The sequence below is a fragment of the Geotrypetes seraphini genome, chromosome 14 (assembly GCF_902459505.1).
Source record: "Geotrypetes seraphini chromosome 14, aGeoSer1.1, whole genome shotgun sequence".
NCBI lineage: Eukaryota > Metazoa > Chordata > Amphibia > Gymnophiona > Dermophiidae > Geotrypetes > Geotrypetes seraphini.
In genome coordinates, this window is record NC_047097.1 from 54,580,812 (window position 1) to 54,608,142 (window position 27,331).

The window sequence follows — 27,331 nt, forward strand, 5'->3', positions numbered from 1 at the left end:
TCAGGGAACTACAGATGTTTGTTGGAGATGTATGGAAAAGATGGGGACTTTTCTACACATTTGGTGGTCTTGTTTACTGAGACATCACAATGCAAAAGGTCTCAAATGGCAAGGGAAGATGAAAAGCATTTACCTGGCAGGAGCTAAATGTGTTATTGCTCTTAAATGGTAATGTGAAGGTGCAGCCTAGAACATAGTAACATAGTAAATGATGGCAGATAAAGACCCAAGTGGTCCATCCAGTCGGCCCAACCATACATCCTCCATAAAATTAATTTAGTTTAAATCAGCCTTTTTCTTAGATATTTCTGGGTCAGAAACCCAGAGCCCTGCCCGGTAGTGTGCTTAGGTTCCATCTACTGGAGTCTGCATCAAAGCTCACTCCATCCCAGCCATTGAAACCCTCCCCAGCCCATCCTCAACTGAATGTCCATATACGGGACACAGGCCGTACAAAAGCCTGCCCAATTTTGGCCTTAGTTCCTTCAATGTATACCCATTATTTTCTGATTTGAGATCCTCTGTGTTCATCCCACGCTTGTTTGAACTCTGTCACCGTTTTCTTCTCCATCACCTCCCTCTGGAGCGCATTCCATGCATGAACCACCCTCTGCGTAAAGAAGAATTTCCTAACATTACTCTTGAATCCAACACCCCTCAAATTATGCCCTCTAGTTTTACCATTTTCCTTTCTCTGGAATAAATTTTGTTCTATGTTAATACCTTTGAAGTATTTGAACATCTGAATCATATCTCCCCTGTCCCTTCTTTCCTCTAGGGTTTACATATTCAAGGTTTCCAGTCTCTCCTCATACGTCTTCTGGCACAAACCTCCTACCATTTTCGTCGCCTTCCTCTGGACCATTTCAAGCCTTTTTATGTCCTTTGCCAGATATGGTCTCCAAAATTGAACACAATACTCCAAGTGGGGCCTCACCATTGACTTGTACAGGGGCATCAACACCTTCTTTCTTCTATTGGTCACGCCTCTCTCTATACAGTCTAGCATCCTTCTGGCAACAGCCACTGCTTTGCCACACTGTTTCTTCACCTTTAGATCTTCAGACACTATCACCGCAAGGTCCCCCTCCAAGAAACAGAAATAAATGGGCCTAAGAGGGTGGAGTTGGAGTCAAGAAGCCAAACAAGACCATACACACATTAAAGAGAATAACTGAACTAAATCACACAAAAAAATCTTAGAAAAGTTATTAAATATGTTCCATGGAAGGGAATAACTCAACATTACTGGATTAGACGTTAAGACTGATTTGGAGCAACTAAAGGACAAGCGACATGGGCATTTCAAACCATCACAAAATGAATGGGCTCACTTGGCTGAGTTAATTGACTGAGGGTGAAGGGGGGCAAACATATAGAGTGTCATGACAAAAACATAAACCTCTATGTAGGGATTCAGAAGAGGTTTGAACAAAACTCAAAGCAAAAAGTCCATCAAAATTATTCTCCAGATGGACTCAAGAGAGAGCCTTTGCTCATCCTTGGAAATTAACTTTAGGAAATAGATCTACGTTTGGGCTTCACCAGCTATCTAGACTCCCACTGTTAAGAGACATAGGGCTCCTTTTACTAAGGTGCGCTAGCGTTTTTCACGCACGCAGATTAGCGTGAGCTAACCCCGCGCTACGCAGCTAGAACTAACGCCAGCTTAATGCAACATTGAATCGCGCGCTATTCCGCGCATTAATGCCTTAACGCAGCTTAGTAAAAGGAGCCCACAGTGTTGATCTCAATGGACCTGGGTTTGAGCATATTTATTTTATCTTTCTATACATAGAAAAAATAGACAGGGACAGATTTTTCAAATTAAGGGGATCAATAAGTACAAGGGGGCACTCAGAGAAATTGAAAGGGGAGAGGTTTAGAACAAACGCCAGGAAGTTCTTCTTCACACAGAGGGTGGTGGATACATGGAACGCGCTACCAGAGGATGTGATAAACAGGAGCACGCTACAGGGGTTCAAAGAAGCTTTGGATAGGTACTTGGAAGACAAAGGGATTGAGGGGTACAGATAAGAGTAGAGGTAGATTATAGGGATGGGATTAGAGGTAAGTTACAAAATTAATCAGGGACCACTGTTCAGGCACTAGGCCTGATGGGCCGTCGCGGGAGCGGACCGCTGAGCAAGATGGACCTCTGGTCTGACTCAGCGGGGGCAACTTCTTATGTTCTTCTTATACGTATGACAGGATTTACTTTTTGAAGGAATTTGTTTTTAGCTTTCTGTGCATACGATATTGTCTAAGTTGGTTTTGAATTGTGATTATATTTATGTTGAAGTAGATATTTTTTAAATTTAATATTATGTATGTTCTATTGTGTACTGACTAGATTTGTAGATAGTAAGGTATATAAATTGTTTTAAATAAATAAATATATTTTTCTGGTTGAGCAGTGAGCTTCTAAGTCTGCATGAGAATGACAACTGGTCCTAGCTTTTTTTAGAGCCTATTTTGCTATTTTTGAGAGAAACCAGTAACAAATGCTAGACAAAGATGTACATACCTTGGAAGACTGCTTCTGCCTCAAACTTAAAAACATCTTTAGTTGAAAACTGTTATCTATATAAAGTCATTTTTTTGCTCAAACATTAGGAGCATCATTTATAGTGTCTTCCTTCTCCTTGTCTACTCATGGTCTTGTTAGCTTGCTGAGTTTATAACCTTCACTGCAAATAAATCTTTCCACAGCACAGTGCGGCACTTAGACTTAAGTTAGAAAATTGGACAAGGCCTCCTATTTTGCTATTTTTGAGAGAAACCAGTAACAAATGCTAGACAAAGATGTACATACCTTGGAAGACTGCTTCTGCCTCAAACTTAAAAACATCTTTAGTTGAAAACTGTTATCTATATAAAGTCATTTTTTTGCTCAAACATTAGGAGCATCATTTATAGTGTCTTCCTTCTCCTTGTCTACTCATGGTCTTGTTAGCTTGCTGAGTTTATAACCTTCACTGCAAATAAATCTTTCCACAGCATAGTGCGGCACTTAGGCTTAAGTTAGAAAATTGGACAAGGCCTCCAATCTTCTATGACATGAGAAAGTCTGCTGGCAACACTAGTTCAAATTGGCTTGAGGGCATCCCTTTGAAGCAGGGAACTTGTTACTGGTTCCCCTCTGCATGGGCCCCATGCTTGCCTCTTGCCATGGCTTGCAATTTGTTGTAACAGATGTATCATCGTCGTGTCATTGCCTTGAAGACCTCTTCTATTTTCAAGGTGGTCCTTAAGTCGCCATGCACAAGCAGTTTTCCACTCATGTATGCTCCCAAAGGTCGGAGATCTCCACAGACCATAGACTGAAGGTCAGCTTCTGCCATTTCCAAGATCACATCAGGCTTGAGTTCAGGTACTCCATGGCCAGCCTTTCCTTTGCCTGCAATGGACACACAAACGCATACAAATAACAGCAGTAGGTGAACTTATAAGTAATACATAAAGTGACAAATTCAGCTTTTAGATACATAGTTTGATGAAAGGCTGAAAACCATAGAAAACAGTTCTTTAATGTGTTAAATGGCAATAAAATGCATTATTTCACCATATTGCATGTTAGTTTAAGTTATAGTGGGATACATGGAAATACATGCAAAACACCTCAATATTATATAAATCAACTAATACAGTTTGCATTAGTAGTATTTATGACTGAATATGAAGCTACTCACCTGTAGCAGGTGTTCTCCGAGAACAGTAGAACATACGTTCTCATATGTGGGTGATGTTACCCACAAAGCCCTGATAAGGACTCTTCACAGCATTCTATTTATTCTAGAAGCTTTTAGCAGGCCTTACCGGCTGTCCAATTCCCATAGGACCCACAGTTGGATAAATAGAATTCAACTCCTAGGGGACGTGGGAGGGGATGTGAGAATATATGTCCTGGGTCCTCTGAAAGAACCTGCTATAGATGAGTACCGTATTTTCTCGCATATAACGCGCGCGTTATACGTGGTTTTTACAAACCGCGCATACCCTTGCGCGTTATACACGTGAGCGCGTTGTACAAAATTTTTTTTACATAGTTTCCCCCCCCCCCCCGACGCCCGATTCATCACCCGGAAGGAGCGCTCGCACTCCCACCCTGAAGGACCGCTCGCACCCCCACCCGAAGGACCGCTCGCACCCCCACAGCCTCCCCCCTCCCCCATGGAGAAGCTGTCTACCTTGTTTCCGGATGCCAGCCCAGCTGCTTCCTCTGCCGGCGGTCCTGCCCCTTCTCAGAGCCCTGTGCTGCGCTGCTTCCTCTTCAGGCGGTCCCGCCCTTTCTCTGATGTCAGAGAAAGGGCGGGACTGCCGGAAGAAAAAGCAGCACAGCAGGGCTCAGAGAAGGGGTGGGACCGCCGGCAGAGGAAACAGCTGGGCTCGCTGGCATCCGGAAACAAGGTAGACAGCTTCTCCATGGGGGAGGGGGGTGAAGCTGTGGGGGTGCGAGCGGTTCTTCGGGGTGGGGGTGCAAGCGGTCCTGCGGGGGGGGGGGGGGGGTGAATCGGACGTCGGGGGGGCATCAGGCTTTCAGGGTAGGGACAGGACTTCAAGGAGGAAAGGAGAGTCAGGGCGGCCGAAAACAGAGTCAGGGTCTCCAGAGGAGAGTCGGGGCGGGCGAAAGGAGAGTCGGGCAGCATGCGCAGTATACGAGTGTGCGCGGTATATAAAAATTTATGTACATAAATATGTGTTTTTTGCGCGCTATACCCATGTGCGCGTTTTACACAGGTGCGCGTTATCTATATGAAAATACGGTAACTTTGCTTTCTCCAAGGACAAGCAGGACAGCTAGGAATTCCTAGCTACCTGGCTCAACTGAAAACAGTCAACAGGGACTTGCAAAGGCAAGCCCAACCAGAACCAATAACTCTTAATATAAAAAATCCAGCCTGGAATAGAAATAAATGGGCCTAGGAGGTTGTAGTTGAATTCAAGAATCCAAACAAATTCTACAGAACTGGCTGATCAAACCAGCTATCACTTTTGTTCAAGGCATTTGAATGAATAGACTAAAGACCAAGTTATAGCTCTGCAAATCTTCACGATGGCTTTGACATTGTGAGCCATGTCATGATGCTCCAGAGTCAGCCCAGTCTGGGCATAAGTTAAGGAAATGTAGTCTGCTAACCAACTGGATAAGGTATGTTTACTGATGGCTGCCCATCCTGTTTGGGTCAAAATAAATGAAAAGTTAGGTGGACTATAATCCGCTCCAGATAGGTTAAAGTTTGTTTGCAGTCCAAGGTGTGCAGTGCGCTTTTATCAGGATGGGCATAAGGTTTCAAGAAAAATGTTGAAAGGACAATTGATTGATTATGACAGAACTGTGGCAGTACCTTAGGAAGGAACTTAGGATGTGTATGAAGAATTATTCTATTAGAATGAAATTTTACGTAAAGTAGATCAGCTGCTAGGACCTGAAGCTCACCTACTCTGATAGCTGAAGGAACTGCCACCAAAAATAAGACTTTCCATGTCAGGTACTTCAGATAGCAAGGATCAAGTGGCTCAAAGGGAGCTTTCAACTGTTGGATAAGAATGAAATAGAGATCCCATGACATAGTCAGAGGTTTGATGGGGGACTTTATCAGAGGCAAACCTCGCATAAAACAAAAAAACTAGAAGATATACAGAAATAGGTTTACTCTCTACTTGCACTGGTTGCACCAAAGTGATCCCTTACAGAGTTGGTATTCAAGTTTCTGTATAGGGCAAGGGAAATGATCTAGACAAGATGGCAAACCTCTTCCATTTGAAAGTATAACACCTCTTAGTGGAATCTTTCCAGTAAGCCAGCTGGACCTTGGAAACACCCCCAGGCAGTTGAAGGGATTCAAATTTTACACTCTCAACATCCAAGCTGTAAGGGATCAGGAATTGGAGGTTGGGATACAGAAGAGACTCCTCGTTCTGTGTGATAAGTGTTGAAAAACACTCCAATCTCCAAGGTTCTTCAGAAGATAGGTCAAGATGAAGATAGAACCAGATCTGTCCTGGCCAAGGTGTGATGAGGATCATGGTGTCCTCAAGCCATTGGCCAAATGGCCAGGATCTGGGCAACAGTACCAAGGTAAGGGTCCTCTCCTGCTATCCAGGGTCATTTACTCCTCTGATGGTCTGCAGTGGAGCACCAGATCAGTCAGTGCCAGTTTTGATAACTACTTAAGACAGGGTGTACTTCTCCAAGATGGACTTGGATGGCACTATGACTGACACCAACACCCTCAATGCCGGAATATGCTACAGCTCTTCTTGAAACATGACCCAGAAAATCTCCTCAGTAAACACATGAGCAGCCAGCAGATTAATCATTCCCCCTAATTGTATCCCCCACCCTGGCATCCTGTTTGTCATCTGTTTAGATTGTAAGCTCTTTCAAGCAGGGTCTGTCTCAAGCGTAAAGTGTTGCTTATATCTGGTGGAGCACTAGAAATAGTAGTAGTAGCAGCCTAACATAATCATATTTTGCCCCTTCCAGGGGCTGCATCAGGGACTATAAGAACATCCTAGTGTTTGAATGCAATGTCACCTAAGTGATAGATTCAAACTTCTGTTTAACAGCTGCAAAATGCAGTTTGTTGTTGCACTGAGTCAGAGTGAGACTTTTCAGTCCCTCAGTACAGCTTGTAATCCCCTTGGGTAGAAACCTGCAAGTTCTGAGAGTGCACACTATTGATAGAAATGGCTGTGGGAATTGTCTTTGTTAATTATCAGTCTCTTCTTTTACCACTTTATTATTTGACAAAACAAGTACATATTGTCATGCCAAGAAACATTCTTGAGTCTGCGAAAGAGAGAAACTAAGGGAGCAGAATGATTGAAAAAAAGAAAAAAAAAAAAAGGGAAGGACATTAAAATAAAGAACAAGGAAAAGTGAGATGCAAAAGAAAGACAAGCACACATGTGGGATAGATAAACAACAGCAGCAGCGTCCTACATGTTGCAAAACCGAAAGTCATTTACAAAGCATCTAGCTATAAGGTATGATATGAACGAGGAGGAGGAAGAAGTGGGCCCTCCCCCTTTCAAGGTCCATCTCCTGGAACATGTCAATTTTGCAGCAGGCCAGGAGATGCGGGTGCTATTCAGAATAAGAAAACACTGCCATACCTGTTGTGAGATCCAGGAAGTAAGTTTTCCGCTCTCCCTCAGGGCGAATAATGTTGAACTGGTAGCAAGCACCCACTTGACCAACCAAGGACTCAGACAGGAAGAGCTCCACGGCTGAGATCATCTCATCAGCACCAAAGTCAGCCTTGCAGGGAACAGGTACTACTGAAGGAGGGTCCAGCTCATTCATCAGCTCAACAGTTTCGCCTACAACACAGCATCAGAGAAGTCATTTGAAAACCAATGATAAAGACTAGAGGCATGGCAACACTGGTAGGCCAGCATCTTACAACTTGTCAGGTTTTTGATACAGAGCAAATCCCGGACAGCAGGGCTGCTTACCTGTATTATGGGTTCGCCATGGATAGAAAGATAAATCAGCCACACATAGTTAATATCACATGATGGCATCAGTAGTTTTTCCCTCCTAGAGCCCAGGAAAGCCCAGGATTTTTTTTTTTTAATCTTTATTCATTTTCAAATTGAACAAGTGCACAAAAATACATTATACAAGTAATTCCAATATAGCACTATAATATTTAACACATAAAAATCTAGTAATGTAATAACCCCCACCCAACCACCCACCCCCACCCACCCTTCATCTCATTTTCAACCGAAATAGAAATATACACGTGTTATATAACATATTATAACATATCCTATAAAATTATTCCCAACTCCACCCACCCCCCTTGAGTGTGCTAAATACAACTAAGAAAGAAAAGAAAAGTAAAAGAATTGATGACTATTCATCACAATATTTTGCCAATGGCCCCCATATCTTTACAAAGTTATTATATGTCCCTTTTTGTACTGCTATTGCTCTTTCCATCTTAAAAATATGGCTTAATGGCCCAAGATTTTTTATGCCTTAAGGCTTTTTTCTCCACCAAAATTTATTTATACATACATTAAGAATATGGGTCTCCCGATGATCACAGTTGCTGTAGCCCTACCACTGAAATTTAATTTTCTGGGTTTGAGCGTTTAATGCTGAGGGTGTACACATATCAAGCTTTATTTTAGCACATATTCAACCATGTTAAGCAGAATAAATTAGAGCAGGAATTTTTATGTTTGAAAATTAGATGCATATTTACATATTTTTGAGTCAGGCATCAAAATTATGAATGTGGCCATCAGCTGCAACCGATACACTTGTACAAATTTTCAGGGGGCTCAGTTAGTTTGTGGATGAGTGAGTGAATGGGGGTCATATGTAAATGAACTCGGTGAGTGAATGCAGAGTCAGGCTCACTCGGACGTAAAAGTTATAGCTGGGCTCAGTGAGTGAAAGGTAAAGTAAAGGAACTCTGCACGGAAGTATACGTAAGTAAATGTAAGGTGGGGTGATTTGTCTCCTCTCTCATTTTTCTTCCATTCCTTTTCACCTCAACAGCAAGCTCCACTCCACCATTCCACTCCAGGTCTTTTGTCTCTTCTGCCAGCAAACCTGGAACATAATTGGTATTTTCCCTCATAGAGAAGCATATCAACAGGCCAACCCTCAATAATAGGCAATACTGCCCGACGTGAAACATGGGTAAGAAAGGAAAAAACAATCAACGGAGACACCTCTACAATGACCCAGAAACATGGGCATAGAGGGGATATAGAAAACTCAAGCAGTATCCATAAAGGAAAAAGAAACTAAAATTAATCAGGTGAGACATTTAGAGGGGCGTAATCAAAACCTTCAAAAAATCCAAAAACCTGCCTAAGTTGGCACTTGGATGTCCTAATAGCCGGGACATCCAAGTGCCTATAATCAAAAACAACTTTCTGGATGTTCAACAGCACTTTTAAGCTGCCGTGCATCCAGAACGCAAAGAGGCGTGCTGGGAGGTGTGTTATGGGCGGGAACTGGGCGGGCTTCGACCTGGACATCCTGATGCAATAATCAAAGCTTTTCCTACAAACACTCAGGAAGAGAAGCAGTAAAAGAAGACTATCTGGCCAAGTCCAAAGCTGTCAAAACGGCAGTCAGAGAGGCCAAGCTTCGGATAGAAGAGAATCTAGCAAAGGACATTAAGAAAAGGGATTAAATCCTTCTTCAGGTACATCAGTGATAGGAAAAGAAACACAAATGGGATAGTACGCCTTAGGAAAGCAGACGGGACTTATGCAGAATCAGATTCCAATGAAGCCGAACTACTAAACGAATACTTCTGCTCAGTCTTTACCTGCGAGGCGCCAGGGTCCGGTCCACAGTTGCAAGCAAGGCATAGCTCAGATGACCCGTTCTGGAATTTCGAGTTTACACCCAGCAGCGTCTACTGCGAACTATCAAGACTCATAGTGAACAAAGCCATGGGACCGGACAATCTACACCCCAGGGTGCTTAGAGAGCTGTGTGATGTCCTGGCAGAGCCATTGTCTGTGCTCTTCAATCTTTCCTTGAAGGCGGGAAGAGTCCCCTTGGACTGGAAAACAGCCAATGTAATCCCACTCCACAAAAAGAGCTGCAGGACAGAGGCTGAGAATTACAGACCGGTGAGTCTCACATCCATAGTGATTAAACTCATGGAAACACTAATTAAGCATAAATTAGATACGATCCTAGATGAGAAGAATCTACGGGATCCCCGCCAACATGGATTTACCAAGGGCAGGTCCTGCCAATCCAATCTAATTAGTTTCTTTGACTGGATAACAAGGAAACTGGATGTGGGTGAGTCCCTAGACGTCGTTTACTTGGACTTTAGTAAAGCTTTTGATAGCGTTCCGCACCGCAGACTATTGAACAAGATGAAATCAATGGGACTGGGAGAGACGTTAACTACATGGGTCGGTGATTGGCTAAACAGTAGACTTCAGAGAGTGGTGGTAAATGGTGCCCCTTCAAAAACGTCGGAGGTGATCAGTGGAGTGCCTCAGGGCTCGGTCTTGGGCCCGATCCTCTTCAACATATTTGTGGGAGATCTGACTCAGGGGCTTCAGGGTAAAATCACATTATTCGCCGATGACGCCAAACTATGAACATAGTAAGTGAGAACACTTTACCAGACAGTATGACGCAGGACCTACTTCTATTGGAACACTGGTCCTCGACTTGGCAGCTAAACTTCAATGCTAGAAAATGTAAGGTCATGCACCTCGGCAGCAGGAATCCATGCAAAACTTACACACTAAATGGTGAAACCTTAGTTAGGACCAAGGCGGAACGTGATTTGGGGGTGATCATTAGCGAAGACATGAAGACTGCCAATCAAGTGGAGAAGGCTTCATCAAAGGCAAGACAAATGATGGGTTGTATCCGAAGAAGTTTTATCAGCCGGAAGCCCGAAGTTATAATGCCATTGTACAGATCCATGGTGAGGCCTCATCTGGAATATTGTGTACAATTCTGAAGTCCACATTACCAAAAAGATGTGCTGAGAGTTGAGTCGGTTCAAAGAATGGCCACCAGAATGGTCTTGGGACTCAAAGACCTCCCGTATGAAGAAAGGCTGAATAAATTGCAGCTATATTCACTCGAAGAACGTAGAGAGAGAGGAGACATGATAGAGACGTTTAAATATATCACCGGCCGTATTGAGGTGGAGGATGATATCTTCTTTTTTAAAGGTCCCTCTGCCACAAGAGGACATCCGCTGAAAATCAGGGGTGGGAAATTTCATGGCGACACCAGGAAGTTCTTCTTCACCGAAAGGGTGGTCGATCGTTGGAATGAACTTCCACTTCAGGTGATTCAGGCCAGCAGCGTGAAGGATTTTAAAAGGAAATGGGATACACATGTGGGATCTCTAGGGGGGTAAATTCAAGGGGGTAGGGTTGTTGGAGTGGGTAGACTTGATGGGCTATGGCCCTTTTCTGCCGTCATCTTCTATGTTTCTATCCTAGGTAGAACTTACATGCCGGGACTTAGACCAAAGTAAAACAGGTCTAAGTGCCCCACAGGTGGCCAAACTGACAAGATTACCACTGGAGGGTTTAAGGCATGACACCCCCCCTACTTACCCAGTGGTCACAAACCCCTCCCAATCCCAGAGATGGGGGAAAAACCAGCACATTGAGGGCTTATCACCAGCTGATTGCAGCAGAGAGATTCCCATCAGCTGAGCCGGTTTCGGGGATTCCTGCCAGCTCAGCTGATGGGGATTCCCCCTGCTAGGATCAGCTGAAGCCCTACACCTCTCCCCATGACATCCCCAGACCCCTCCCTAACATCAGGGAACACCTCCCCCTCACATCACCCAACACCCTCGATTCTTCTGATGCAAAATTGGCAAGAGGGAAGCCCACTCCATCCTGCCTACAGGGCCGCGTGCAGAGAATGATGGCCCATCCCCTTCTCAATGCATCTTGGGATGCAGTGGGAGGGACCTAAGGCCATGATTGGCTCAAAATGGCCAAAAACTATATATAGGAGCCAGTGACTGAAACTCTTGTGAGTCCCTCTTCTCCTGTCACCATTGTCTCTAGCGATGTAAGGAGAAGGGGGAAGGGAATTATTCTAAAATCTATGTGAGCTCCTTTAGGGCCTGATATACTAAAGCTGTTTTTCTTTTTCAAATGGGAAAAAGTAAGCTTAGTAAATCAGGCTCAGCTCACTCTCTTCATCCCAACCCTCAACTCATTATCCAGTCTTATACACACACATTCTCTCTCTCTTTCCTGGTCCTATCATCACTGTTCATGCCCTGTGGTCACCCATTCCACCTCACCTATTTCCCTCCTTCCTTATCATCATCTGCCCCTAGCGCTATCCCGCAATCAAGGGGCAGCATAATGTCCTTTTGTCTGGAGATGCCAAACTCAGTCCCCATCTCTGCGACAACCCTTCCCTACCATCCCATAGTCCCTTCCATGGTATCTATCTCATTCCCTCCCTCCCAACATCCTCACTCATCTCCAGCTTCTCTGTCCTTCCCTCTATCTCAACCACCCATGGTCTATAGCATCCCTGTACTTCCCTCTCAACCCCCCACCCATGGTCTCCAATATCTCTCTCTTCCATTCCTTCCCTCTTCCATGGTCCTCAGCATTTCTCTCCTAACCTACTTCCCTGCCCCATCTTTATGACATTTAGCTTCTCTCCCCTTCCCTCTCTATAATCTCTATCCTTCCTTACCTCCTCTCCAGTCCTGTATCCAAGACTTCCAGCTACCCACCTCCCTCCCCAGTCTTGTACCTCAGCCAAGAAGAAAGCAGGCAGGCACCCACCCCTCTCCCCAGTTTTGTATTTCCCCCTCAAGCTAGGCAGCCACTCACCCCCACCCCAGTGTGTACCACACCAAGCAAGGCAGTTGCAACTCTCCCCCATTTCTCTCCCCAACAAGGCAGCCAGTTTCTCTCCTCCATTCCTACTAACCTTCAAAGCTACCTGCTTCACTGTTGTCCATGGTTGCTGTGTAGCTCTGTGCAAGTTAAGCCACTTACTACAGGAACTCTCGTGCTGGCCTTGCAAGATTTGATACCAACATGAAAGTTCCTGTATCGCGTGGCTCAGACTTATGCAGAGCCATATAACACAAAGAGATGAAGTTCTTTATACCGACAACAGCCATGGGTAGGGTGAGCTGAAAACATTTTTAAACAAAAAAACAAACAAACCAATCCCAGATGCCAAGGACATATTTCTAGTCCCACTGGCGACCTGGTGCCTGGGATTTGTCAAGAGCTGCTCTAACACAACTTTAACCATTCCAACATTCTTCAGATTTGAGTTTCCTTTCCCTAGAATCTAAGAAATCTTGTAAGTAGACGGCTCAAAGAAAACATGTTTCACCATGATTTATTTAATCTCGCTTCTTAGTGCACTGGAAGGAAAAGATTAACTCATCTCATGAGATCAGGAAAATCCCTATGGCCGAAAAAATAGATGGGCCTATTACAAAAATGATGCATAACATTGATGAGATCTTGTTCGAACACATATACCAGAAGTGTTCACCCATTAGTATTTTTTCCTGAGTTGAGCTGCTCCAGTAGCTCAGTAATTAAATTGTCTTCTGACAACTGACTCTCCCACTCTGCTTTTTTCTGGAGAGCTCCCCTCTTTCTTCTTTGGTAGATAGTAGAAGCTCTTAAAAGAACCCAATCAGAGTAGGTTTTGTGTAAAACCAATGCAATATTAAGAGGATTTAGCTACAGTTTTTTTTCCTTTAAGTGGCTATACTTTATATTAGAGCTTTGATACAGAGACCACCTCATTGTGAGGACTTGCAACATGATTTTGGCCACATAGGATGTAGTTAAAGAACCCCGGATGCAGGCACATGATGACATGCAGATGTGTCAGGTCCCTGATTTAATAAAACTCCTTCACTATGGGCTCCCGTGGTAATCTTTCCACTTCCTTTGGCTGTCTCCACTCTTTTTCCAACCAGGAAAAATGGGGACTCCCACTGACTCTTTCAGCTCTGAGCAGATCTTTACTCCTGGGGCTTGCGACTCCCACTGGCACCTCAGTGTACACTAATGTAGGTCACTTCTTTCATCAGACTTCCAATGCTATCAGCTCCTTCATTTCTGATGGCATGTCCAGCCTCTCAGCCACTCTGCTGCTTCTTCCAGTGCCAGCACCTCTGTTCTAAAGGTCGTAGGGTCTGGCTTCTACACTTTTAATTTTTCCTTCTCTAGGGCTTCTCTTTTAGCTCCACCTGCATATCTTGATTTGCATGTCAAACGGAGAGACTCTCCTTCCAAAACAGATGTTCATTTCTTGAAAAACACATCTACAAAGTTTGAATTATAAAAAGTAAAAACATCAACTATGAAACAATCGAGACAGTTGGAGTGAAAGCAAATCAGCCATTAGAAGAGAGATGATTCTATGGGGAATAGAAGAAAACTACATGATAACCTTGTGTTTCTGTTTGGAGAATGTTACCATATATAGAATAATGCTTATAAAAAAAAAAAGACATAAGTTTGTACAACACTCACCAGCTTCAGGCTTTTCATTTTGATCTGAGCTTTGATTGGCTACTGCCAGCCTGTTGTTAAGAAAGTGCATTGCAAGCTGTTGAATGGGGCCAACCAGCCCTTCCAATCCTGGAACAGTAGGTGGTACAACTAGAGGTCCTGGGACAAAGTCTTCAGGTGGCTTCAGAACTGCCTCAAAAATCAACTCAACTCGATCTACTTCTAGGCCCCAGAACCTAGTGTTTTCATTGAGGTCAACCTGTAAAATGGAAGTAGACAGTAGCAGTGCTAAGATTTGTAGTGGACAAGTCTTGGATAAAACCAGAGAGGCAAAAGGAATGCATACATTCTGCTAATGAACATGCACCTTTTATTTAGCAGTTGATATACCCACCTAGAGATCATATGGTAGTTGAAACATAAACCAACCAAGCTGACACCAGTGGGATGGTGATAGCCAGGTACTATCCACTGAAGTCACTAAGCAGCCAGATATTTGGACAGCAATCTCTTGAGTTCCGGTAGCTATTTACATTATTACCAAGCTTAGTGTTAGACAGCAGAGGGCACTTGGTGTTGGATTACATATGGGAACTTATGCTGTTTATCTGCTCAGGATGGTAGAGAAATAGAGAGGAAGACAACAATGACTTGGATAAGGAACTACAATGTTAACATAAGAGCATAAGAATTGTCATCAAGCCCAGTATCCTGTTTCCAACAGTGGTCAACTCAGGTCCCAAGTACCTGGCAGAAACCCAAATAGTAGCAACATTCCAGAGCTGAGATTGTGATGTCATAATGCCTCATTCCACCAATGACTAAGAGCTAACTTCATCAGTGATGCCAAAAATGCTTGATTGTCCTATACTTAAGAACATAAGAGTTGCCACACTGGGACAGACCAAAGGTCCATCAAGCCCAGTATCCTGTTTCCAACAGTGGCCAATCTAGATCCCAAGTACCTAGCTAGATCCCAAGTAGTAAAACAGATTTTATGCTGCTTATCCTAGGAATAAGCAGTAGATTTCCCCAAACCTTCTCAATAATGACCTATGGCTTCTCTTTTAGGAAATTATGTTAGAAAATTATGAGATTAAAGTTTGTGAACCCACTAGGATGGTTTACTTTAGCACAATTTATACTCAAAAGATGATCAGGTTCTTCTGATCTAGACTCAGATAAGAGAGAACAATAATCCCACCAAATAAATAACTCAGAACAAAAGAAAGATGTGGACTATTTATTCAAGCAAAATGTTTCAATATATATCCCTATATGAAAAAGTATGTGAACCCTTCATTCAGTAACTGCTAGCACTTCAGGTCACAGTTTCCCATAATGGTCAGTCAACCTCTTACTATGGCCTATTTTTCCATGCAGAATTGTTTCAACTCTACAACATTTGAAGGCTTCCTAGCACAAACTGCTGATTTACTATCGGAGCAATCTTGGTTACTATAGCCTTCATCTTTTTAAACTGTATGCTGTTTGTCTGACAGTGAAACAATGGAGCCTCACATGTTATTTTAAGCCTCTCCTGAGCATCAAACTGGTCTTTGTCATAGGTTCTCTGAAATGTATTTGGATCACAGCATGATTGATCTTCACTGTAAAAGTTAATAGAACCCAACTCTGAACTGTTTGGATTTTTATACAGGACAGCCAGACTCAGTTGGGCAGATTTACTCTGTAGAATGAATTACTTAGTGCCTAATTATTTAAGCTCCTGATTTCACTCAGCAATTACTTCTGCTAAGGGATCAATTACTATTTCACACACTGATTCCTAATCAATCTTAGAATTATCTCTATCTTCTATCAGGGCTGTGGAGTCAGAGTCAGCAAAAATATACCAACTGATTCCAGCTTCAAAATACAAAATCATTATAATATGTGGTAAATTTTATATTTTATAGTCTATTTATATATATATATATATTTATATATATATATATATATATTTATATATATATATTTGTCCTGGATCTAAAGTTATATTTACCAGTACTTTAGATCCAGAACAAAGATTTGTATCTATATATCTATATCTATCTATAGATAGATAGATAGATACACAAACACACACATTACTTCAGGGGAATTCTGCACCAAAAATTTGAAAATTTTGCACACTTTATTTGCAATTTTTTTGGTGCAGAATTCCCCCCCAATGCATGAAATACCCACCACCACCACTGCAGTTTCTATCCACCATCCTATAAACCATCGCCCCATTCCCATGACACTCACACACACACATTTCAACCATTTTTCCAGACCCCCTCCACTCACTTCATCCATCTTATTCCAGCCCCATCCCTGCACACAAACACACCAGTCACCTTTTTTTCCAGGCCTCCCCATGCCTCATGCTGGGCATTTTGTGCCGTACTGAAGCTGGTGAATGTGCAGGGAGGGAGGCAGGCAGCTGGAAAGCAAACTGGGCAGAATTCTGTGTTGCACAACAATACAGAATTCCTCCAGGATTGATTTACATATATATTTATTTTTAATCCTGGGGGAATTCTGCACTATTGCACAACACAGAATATATAGAGTACTTCACCGAAATTCATGGGGGCTCCATTCCAGGAGCACCTGCAAATTTTGAAAAACCGCGAATGCAGTTTAGGAACAGATTGGAGGCAGGAGAGGGCTGCAGGGGTGGCGGCGGGTGTTGAAAATCGGGTGCGGGATCGTTCTTAGTATTTTCTGACCACCTCTTCCAGGAACTAAAGTCAGGCTATACCAATCAGGAGCTGCTTTGAAGCGCTGTCAAAGCAGCTCCTGATTGCTGTAGCCTGACTTTAGTTCCCAGAAGAGGCAGTCAGAAAATATTGTAAACCACGAATTCACGGGGGCATACTATATACATGTACTTCAGATCAGAACAAAAAATATCAGTAGAAGGAAAGAGGCATAATTCCAGTTTGGGAAAGAATTTTGTCAAAATAATTCATAAGAGGAAGTCTCACCAGCAGGTGGTCTAAAATACGCAGTTTCTCCATCTGAATCTCCTTCAGATGTTTCTTGCTCAAGGTTGCAACCATCAGGTTCTGGGCTGTCATTCGGGTGGTTGCGTTTAAATTCTGCACAGCCATGACAGACAGGACCGGGTTTGAGATGTGGAACTGGATATCAGCACCAACTGAAATTATTGCTCCATCCTTGGTTGTCACCTGCAGAGTGTCACAAGCAGAGAGACCATCTCTGAAATGCACACTAAGGGTTCTGACCTGAATCCTTCCTGGGTACTGCAGCAGATTCTAACTTATTTCTCCATGAATGCAGCAAGGTACATTATATGTCGGGAAGTGCACTGCCAACATCATCTGTAAAGCTTCTGGAATAACTGCAGCTCAAGAATCAACCCTGGACAAAAACTATTTACCATATATATGCAATGGCCAAACTGAGACACCAAGCTAGCCCACCAGCCCACATACCCATCCTTGGCCTTCCACATTCCTGTCACACAGCCCCGGTGATTTCACTGTTAAAACCTGTTAACACCCTCCACCAAGATCACTTTCAATATGAGACCATCAGACAGACACACTTCATCAGGGATGTCAAATCCCGTTCTGTCAAACCAGAGCAATTTGGTTTTATCTTTATTCAATTTAAAACCATGTGCTGTACTTAGTAATTCCAGTTGTCTCATACAAGATGATATACGCTGTCCTGGTAACCGAGATATATCTTGAAATGGTATCAGTAAGAATCTTGAAAATCCAACTGGGATGTGGCCCGTATCTGCCACATGACCTCTCAAATATAGTATTGTGACCTTGAACATTGCCCAAATTGTCACATGGCGGTATAAGTGAAGAGTCAAGAAAGAAGAAAAGAGCTGACCCCATGGACCATCTCACCTTACAGGGAGGCACGTTGAAGGCTCGAATTCTGAGGTCAACTCTTTGCCACTGATCAATGAATGGCAGCAGTACGACCACGCCGGGTCCCTTGGGGTGCTTAACCCTGCCCAGGCGAAACACCACAACCTGCTCGTAGTTCGGGATTATCTAGGGGGCAAAAGCAAAGGTAGAATTCTTTCAAAAGTTTTCCCATGCATCTCTCTCCCTATTTGTTTCCATGTAAACATCCCCTGTATTTACAAGGCCATGTATAAAAGCATTAACAGGTATACAAGCACAGATTATAAGAGTCATTTTAGCAGCTATTGGATACATATCACTGAGGAACATTGCTTTGAAATACATTTTAATAACTGCTGGTGATGGGAAAGCCAGCAGGGCACTTGCCCTAGGTCCCCATGCTACATGGGAGTCCTATGCCTGCTCATGGCAGAAGAAGATGCAGCCTGTTGTTGGACTCTGAGGCCCTAGAATGTTTAACACTAGCCCTGAAGCCAGATTAAGGTAAACAGGTTGTTTTCAACTGGGGCCTGAAAATACAAAGAGGTAAAGTGGTAGAAACACAACTTAAACACATTCATCTGTGTTCTCCTAATCCTCTGCTCTGTGCACTATTTCTTCTTCCTTTATGGGTTGATCCTGCCATAAGCTCACCACAATATTGCTGTCAACTGCATACCAACTTTCTGGAAGCACAAAGTAGGAACCATTACAATTTCTCTGTCTCTCCCTCCTGCTCCCATGCAGCCCAAAAGAGATTAGGATCTTACCTTGTTAATACCTTTTCTAGTAGACAGGTGTGTCATTCTAGACAGTAGGGTATTTTCCCCATGCTCACAAGCCATTTGGAAGGAAGCCACCCCAGGTTTTCAACTCCTCCTCCTCCAGAGGGCTCTGTTGCCCCCTTCAGTTTCTACAAAAGCAGGCGATAGCCTTATAAAGAAACATATAAAAAGGAGAGGTATGGGGAGACTCCCCGAATACATTTCTGTTCTGCTCTGAAAGAAGTATAATAAACATGTTAAACATCAGAATTGAACAATCGAAACATCAAAATAAGCATACCAAACAAACATTTATGGAGCTCAAACATTCCCCAATGTGTTTAATCTACTGCAATATCTATATCCTTAAGATCTGACTGACATCAAAATTTCAGTTTTGACTCAAACTTTCCAATTGAGACAGTATGCAGGCAGAAAAATAACTGACAGGGCGGGGTTCCAGAATGACATACTTATCTACTAGAAAAGATATTAGCAATGTAAGAACCTAATCTCTTTTTCTAGTGCAATAAGTATGTCATTCTGGACAGTAAGAACATACAAAAGCACTCCCAGAAATCTAGGGCAGGACCTCTGTACCTGCTTGTAACACTGAGGACCCAAAGACAGAGTCCTCTCCATGCTGTCATGTCCACTCTGTAGAACCTGGAGAACGTATGCAGTTTGAACTAGGTCACTGCCTTACAAATCTCCTCGGGCAAAATCACCCAACCTTCTGCCCACAAAGAAGCCATGCTTCTTGTTGAATGCACCTTAAAGGAGACCAGTGACTACTTGCCACCAGGGAATATATGCTGACGAAATGGCATGTAACCTGGGAGCCCATGCCGCTCTGCGTGGTCCCTGGCTCACTGTCAGACCTCCTATGAGGATCTCGGCTATCCAAATAAGCTCTTCACATCAAATTCACAAATTTAGGAGAAAAGACTTTACTAGGCAGCTCTGAGTCCTCTTTAGGAAATTCCATCTTACGTCTCTTGAGCTCTGTGGGGAGAGTGTGGCGCAGTGGTTAAAGCTAAAGCCTCAGCACCCTGAGGTTGTGGGTTCAAACCCACGCTGCACCTTGTGATTCTGGGCAAGTCACTTAATCCCCCCCCATTGCCCCAGGTACATTAGATAGATTGTGAGCCCACTGGGACAGACAGGGAAAAATGCTTGAGTACATGAATAAATTCATGTAAACCATTCTGAGCTTTTCCCCTGCACTGGGGAGTTCTGGCGCACCGAAATCAGCAAAAAAAAAATTGAAAATAATAAAAGAAATATACCGATCAGAAAGAAACCTTCCAGCTTGTATGCAGAAGGAAAAGCTGAAGGCAGCAGAGCCATTTGGAGAAGGAGTTGAAAACCTGGAGTGGATTCCTTCTGCATTGCTTGCGAGCATGGGGAGAACATCCTACTGTCCAGAATGATTCACCTACTGCACTAGAAATCAGTACAGACAGTCTGCACAGCTCCACTCAAACCTCTAAATACTTTCGGTACAAAGAAAGAGCCAATTTCAGTTAATTTTATTTTCTAAGAAACCTCTTGGCAGGAAGCACTAATCTAGTCTTTATCATTGTATCTACATAGTAAATATGTCTTGCAGACTTAATGTTTTCTTGCCTAGAGGGCAACAATTTCAAAGCACATATAGATCGTGGCAGCACCTTCATCTCGGAACACTATACTGTTCATGACATTTGTTAAGCTGGTCTTGTACAAATCCTCTGTGTTTCTGTGAATGCGCATGTTCCTAAAAGCACTTAACAATTCTTATGTTTCCAGATGGACTCAATAGGTCACAAAGCCGCACAGTGGTATAAATTAATATCCGGATATATAAATAAAAAACCAAAAAATGGTCTTAGAGACATTTGGAGCATTGAGATAAAACACCAAATTAGTGCATCTCAATGGCCACGACTTTGGTCTTGGAGGCTAAAATGTACGGTGTCAGCATCTATGAGACAAACTTGGTTTTTTCTTCTTCATAGAGCTTTTTGGACCCCTACTCGTTTACAAAAAATAGATAGTTCAAGATCTAATAGATGCTGGCACTGTCACATTGAAATTGGGACATTAGATCATCTTTTATTCTTTTGTCCATTTATCCTATCATTCTGGAAATCAATTTGGCCCCAAATTAACAGAATGTTAGAAAATCCAGTAGCCTTGACATATGATACTATATTATTTGGAACAACTATGAGAGCAAAAAGCCAAATTTCATCCAGTAATAACAAACTCTTATTTATTTTAACTGGAATTGCAATACAACAAATTACATTCAATTGGAAACAACATGATAGATTGAACTATATGTTCTGGTGGAATTCGGTATGCCACATATATAAAATGGAACTTGCTATTGCAACACATAAAGGATACATGAATAAATTTAAAAAAATATGGGGACCATTAACCGATTTTTGTAATGAAGGATAATTTTTCCCATAAATAACACTGGAAACATCTAAAGACCGTTAACATGATTTCTCTAATGAACTTTTCCCATGATAAGATAATTGTAAAGAGGGAAATGGGGTGGGTTTTTCAATTTTGATTATTACATACTAAATTAATATTTAAAGAATATACAATAAAATTGATTTATGTATTATTGGTTGGGAAGGAGGGTGGGACAGGGGAATATTATATTAATGTTAAACTTGATATTAATATATGAGTTAGTCAAGTGTGTATTTAAGTTCCTATTGAGTTTATTTGTAACACTTGTTGTAACACAAAAAAAAAAAAATGAATAAAGAATTTAAAACAGGAAAAAAAAAAAAAAAAAAAACAATGCTATCACATGGGACATAATTAATAGGACCTTCCTGAAGGGTTGGGGAGCAAGGCGAATGGGACCATGATCCCAGCAACAAGGATGATGAAAACGGAGGTGAGGTGAAGAAACTTCTCGCATCCAAACAGATCCTCACTCATAAAGGGAAATCTTCCAAAGCTTTAACTTCTTTCTTTTTCAAAAATTCACAGACAAGAATAATAAATCTTAATATTTTTCTTTATTGTATTCTGGCTGGCCCCAATTTTAAGGCCCTTAAAATTAGGGCAAGCCAGAATACAATAAAGAAAAAGGTTAAGATTTATTATTCTTGTCTGTCTGAATTTTTGAAAAAGAAAGAAGTTAAAGCTTTGGAAGATAACCATGACCCCAGCCCCATGGCTGAACTCTGCCGCTGGTAGTTGGGACAAAATAACTGAGCAGGCTGGATGTCTTTCTTCTGCTATCCTTTATATATCACTAAATCAGTGGTCTCAAACCTGAGGCCCGGGGGCCGCATGTGGCCCGCCAGGTACTAATTTGAGGCCCTCGGTGTGTTTATAATCACAAAAGTATAATAAAACAGTTTCTTGATCATTTGTCTCTTTAGCTATAAATATTATTACAATAATATTACAATATTATTATTAAGACTCAGCCAAAAGGAAAGATTTATAAACTATAAAGAGTTTTACCTCATGCAAAATTGTCATTTCTTTAATAAGACATTAACTATTTTTTTCTGAGGCCTTCCAAGTACCTACAAATCCAAAATGTGGCCCTGCAAAGGATTTGAGTTTGAGACCACTGCACTAAATGCAGGCTATGTTCCTAGGGAAGCTGGGTTAAACTTCACCCTAGATTCTTATTGACGATCCACATATTTGTTAAGATCATCTGTGCAGGTGCTGCCCCCACATGGCCACAATTATACACTGCCGTCTGCAGCAATCCTATATAATAAAAGGTTAGAGCATTTCATCCAACTGTTTGAGAGCCACAATGGAGGACTTCAGGGGCTACGCATTAGAGACCACTGCCCTAGGCAAGCCATCAGTCATGTGTTCCTGCCCACCTAACCTACCCATATTCCAGCCTCTATCTTTCCTTCCCTCTCCATGCCCAGGTGTGCAGTATATGTTTTTCTTCCTACCACCTCTCCAAGGTATCAAGCATCTTTCTCCTTCCCTTTCCACCCCCACCCATGGTGTCTAGCATCTCTCTCCTTCTCTTTCCACACCCCCATAGTGTCCAGCATCTCTCTCCTTCTCTTTCCACACCCCCATGATGTCCAGCATTTCCCCTTAGCCTCCTCCCTGCTGCAGCCACCACTGATGCCGAGTTGGCAACTGTGAGCCTATGCCTTGGTGCTGCTTCTGCCAAATATGCCAGAGCAGTGATGCATTGCTGCTCTAGGTGGACAACTAGTCTGTCTAATGATAGGCTGCTTTTGAGAACAGCTATGTGAGATCTTATTGTCAAGAAGGGTAAAAAGGACATTTTATTCATTTTAAAAATTTATATCCCTCCTATACCTAGGTGGATTACAGAATAAAACATACATAAATTATCAATACATAGACATAATCTAAAAATGACAACATTCAAATCCACATTCATCCATCTTAAATCACAAAAATATTAACGATAAAACCTTCCCTAATAATTGCACTGCTCGGTCTTATTATATAAACATACACTGCCTGGCTACTTATTCTATAATCTTATATTTCTGCTTTGATAAATTAATTTAGCATAAAAAAGCCTGTACAAAAAATGAGTTTAAAAAAATCTACAAAACTGTTCAATGTTCTTATACAATTGTATGCCTCTTGGCAACTTATTCCATATATGAGTAGCAGCCACTGAAAAATGCAGAATGATGTCTCACAGAATAATGTACGGTATCCACAATCAATTGCATGGTTTTCTCAGATCTTAAACGTCTACCTGGTTTATAAACAGACAATACCTGCTACCAGTCTCACATAGAACAACATATAAAATACTTTTACTAGTCTTCAAAATTAAACTTTCCTACTCTCCCACTTTCTTGGGCAAATATCTTATCCCACATGCTCCATCTAGGGCCCTTAGATCCTCCAACCAAAATCTATTAACATAAATGAAATTTCCCTCAATCAAAGATCTAAAGTACATCAGAAATACTATTTTTTTCCGTTAACGGGCCCTTCCCTTTGGAACACAATGCCACCACACATCTGCTGCAAAAATTCTTTAAACAAATTTAAAACCATTCTTAAAACATTTTTATTTAACGATGCATATCAAATTTGCAGCTATGCATCATAATCATGGAAAAAAACAACACTAAATAAATTAATAAACAACCAACCAACAAAGAACCATTTTTAAGAAGCAACATCCCTTCTGTTTTACCCTCCCCATCCTTCCTTCCTTTTATTTCTTATTTTTAAAATGTAATTAAAATTTTCCTTCCCCCTAGCTTTCCTCAAATCACACCTTGGGCTCCTTTTACAAAGGTGCATTAAGGCCTTAAAGCGCGGAATAGCGTGCGCTAAAATGCCCCGCACGCTAGCCTCTACCGCCTCCTTTTAAGCAGGTGGTAATTTTTCAGCTAGCGTGCACTAAAAACACTAGCGCACCTCAGTAAAAGGAGCCCCTTGTTTTGTCTTCACTACCCTTTTTTTTACCATAAATTTTTTTAATTTTTATTCAGATCTTTTTAAGATCTTTAAAATTTTTAATACTGTAAACCAGCCGTATAACTGGTAACCATGCATAGAAATACAAGAAAGTTTTGGGTGGCACATCACAGGCTGGAGTCTTTCTAGAGACTTTCTAGAGTGGTCTTTCTAGAGTCTAGAACAGTGTCTCCCAAACTATGTGCCCCGAAGAGATCCTGGGAGTGCCAAGAGAGATTCCAGAATTTTACTTTATTTTTAAAAACTCCCTTCATTACGTATGCAAGAGTCTGTCAATGTCATGAGCATCTTTGTGTATAAGGATACAGCTGACAAGACAAGTATCATTCTTTGACATGATTGGTCCTTGAAAACTAATAGCAAGTAATTTTAATTTTATTTTTTATGTAGTAGTTTATCCTAACTCGAGTAACAAAGCAATCAAGGCTTTGTTACTGTTGAATCTTCTTATATTTGCGAACTTGGATTTTCAGCTCTGACAGAAATTATATTGAAAAAAAAGAGAACAAGACTGCAGAAATGTGTGTTTGCTTGTCGACTATCGAGCCGCGTTTTGAGTTCATTTGCACTCAAAAACAAGCACATCCATTGCATTGATTAGCAATTTTATTCTGTCTACTTTAGTTTCACCATTGTTACAATTACCCATACATAGCTTAAAGAACTTTAATAAATAACTCTCAAATTTCATTTTTTGTTGGTTTTGCAATTTATAATTTAGATTATCATGCGCTTCGAAAAACATTTGCTCCATTTAGTGTGCTAGAGCTAAAAAAGTTTGAGAGACATTGGTCTAGAAAAGTGTATCTCAAACTATGTGCCAAGGCACACTAGTGCGCCTCCTGAGATTTCAGGTGTGCCGCGGTACATTGGGAAGAAGGTGAGGTGCCAACACCAGCTGACTGTCTACAGGACATGCTTCTCATGGTGAGAGGCACTTCCTGTAGGCAATCAGTGGGCGCCAGCATCTATCCTTTTCTCTGGCCCTCTTCCTGTCTGGCACCCCCCACTGGCAACTCATGGCACGTTTGAAGGGCCTTCACATACACGCGGGCATCGACATGAGGATGTCACACATGCAAGCGATGTCATCACGGCGATATCTGTGCGCTTCCAGGTGCCTTGAGCCGCCGTGGCTCGAGGCACCTGGAAGTGCGTGGATATCGCCATGAAGACATCACGCGCATATGTGACATCGGCTCGAGAAAGTTTGCGGGACACTGGTCTAGAAGAAAGCCTGTTAAAGAGCCTATTAAAGAGACTTATCACTCTGTGCTTCTAAGCTTAAGGGTCATATCTTACCTTTATGGAAAACCATCCAGAGATAGGAAAAGTGAGGACCAGCAGTACGGTGGCCAACACTGTGACAATCCCATGGCAGATCCATGATAAACAGCTTTGAGACTTATCTCCTGAAGGAACAGAAAAATATGGGTTAAATGCAGAGCAAGTTGGCAGATGCATGCAGTTGAGAGCAGAAAGCAGCAGAAATAGAGAGCAGGGAAGCAGAGTTTGTTTAGTAGGATGGCAGACACAAGCACACAAAACCTGACTGGCTTGCTGGGGTTGGAACAGGGTTAGGGGGTGGGTGACTGGCTTGATGGAATGGGAACAAGGGCTAGGGGATGGTTGACTGGATGACTTGGGTGGTGAGGGTGAGCTGGTCAGGTAGTGGAGGGCAGGAGCTGGCTGATTTAAGAGAGAAGGGAGATAGTAAGATAGGGAAGGAGACTGGGGTGGGGAGGAACAGGCTAGAGCGGGGATGGGCAACTGTGGTCCTGGAGGGTGGGAATTAAGTCAGGTTTTCAAGATTTCCCCAATGACTATGCATGAGATCTATTTGCATGTACTGCTTTCAATGCATATTCATTGGGGAAATCCTGAAAACCTGACTGGATTCCAGCCCTCAAGGACCGGAGTTGCCCACCCTTGGGCTAAAGACAACAGAGTAGAGTGGAGAGGGAGAGAGAGCAAGCCAGTGTAATAAGGCGAAACTGGATGATGGAATTGTAGAGAGAAAAACTCTGGCAGTTTGTTTTTGCCAGTAGCCTGCAGGGCTTCATTATAGGCCTGATATACTAAGGGCTCCTTTTACTATGGTGTGCTGAGCTGGCGTTAGTTCTTGGTACTTAGCGCGGGGTTAGTGCAACGAGCGCTAAAAACGCTAGCACACCTTAGTAAATGGATCCCTAAGTTTTCTTCTTCCTTAGACATTAGCATAGAAAGTAAATTAAGCCCTAAAGAGCTATAGAATACTTCAGAAGAGATTGCCCCCTCCTCTCCTTCTCTTCGTCTTAATGGAAACAGTGGGGTTAGGGGTAGGTGTGGGTCACTGGCTCCTAAAGCCAAAAGAAATTTGCCAAGGTCTAGTATATGAGATTTATATTAACCCACCCACTGACATAGATAAGATTCAGTGAGCAATTTCTGTATCCCAGTCATTCTCAATATATTTAACGAAACATATATAACCAGTTTGGTTTTAGGAACATCTACAATAAATTTATATAAAATAAATTAGCAATCTACTGCCTGCATTGTATGTTAACGTATCTCTTGATCACAGATATCCCCAAAACCCAGACTGGTTTGGATATGTTCCAATGAATGAGTTACTGCTTTGTCATAATAAAGACAATTTTGTGAAGGATATTTTAATTGCTCCATGAATCAACTTTCCAAGATAAAAATTAAGGGACTCAAGTTACAGACAGAAAATATCAGATTACATAATTCTGAGAAATACAGTGATAACTTGGAGATATATAAATCCCAACTAATGCAAATGCCACAGATAACCTTTGAGATCTTACACCACACAGATCTGGGATTTGCAGTTACTGTATTATTTTAGACAGCCTGAACTGTGTTTCTGGCTGCCTGACACACAAATTTCTCAGTAACTATTCCTGGCCTGGGTACAGTTGTTACCCAGAGAAGAACAAACCAAACGACGTTGGACTATTTAAAACTTACCTGGAAAATACTGGCCAGTTATTACTGTGAAATGATCAAGGTCATTTTTTACAGAACCAAAATGCCAGAGGCTCTTCTGGGACCCATAAAGGCCGGCGCCAGAGGGGAATCGATCAAAATCCCCCACAGGAAGGGCCTGATATCCTGATCGGTTAAACATCTTCGACAGCTGGGCAGCCACACACTTAAAATAAGAGTTCCTCTATAAGGCACACTGCATTGAGCCCCCCCCCAAAA

General features: G+C 42.2%; 1 protein-coding gene across 2 annotated transcripts; it reads right to left on the reverse strand.

Moving 5' to 3' along the window:
• Positions 1-1,028: 1,028 nt before the first annotated feature.
• On the reverse strand, positions 1,029-27,331 carry STOML1 (stomatin like 1). 2 transcript variants are annotated; one of them, XR_004536993.1, is made up of 8 exons: positions 27,095-27,331; positions 25,421-25,530; positions 17,874-18,023; positions 16,974-17,177; positions 14,017-14,254; positions 7,123-7,329; positions 2,528-3,400; positions 1,029-1,087 (listed from the first exon to the last, which is right to left on the reverse strand). XR_004536993.1 is itself a non-coding variant. In XM_033920646.1 (7 exons), the coding sequence occupies exons 1-7, from the start codon at positions 27,252-27,254 to the stop codon at positions 3,201-3,203; spliced, it is 1,269 nt and encodes a 422-aa protein (XP_033776537.1). In that variant the 5' UTR covers positions 27,255-27,331; the 3' UTR covers positions 2,075-3,200. The 2 variants fall into 2 exon arrangements, 1 of the variants encoding a protein (XP_033776537.1); XM_033920646.1 differs by lacking the exon at positions 1,029-1,087 and having other exon boundaries at positions 2,075-3,400.

Excerpts from the sequence above, each read along its gene's own strand:
- STOML1 (XM_033920646.1), bottom strand. The coding sequence starts at position 27,254 with ATGTTTAACCGATCAGGATATCAGGCCCTTCCTGTGGGGGATTTTGAT. Across the intron at positions 18,024-25,420 it reads CTGGATGGTTTTCCATAAAG|ATAATCCCGAACTACGAGCA; the intron begins GTAAGATATGAC and ends TTTGCCCCCTAG. Across the intron at positions 17,178-17,873 it reads TCAACGTGCCTCCCTGTAAG|GTGACAACCAAGGATGGAGC; the intron begins GTGAGATGGTCC and ends GACACTCTGCAG.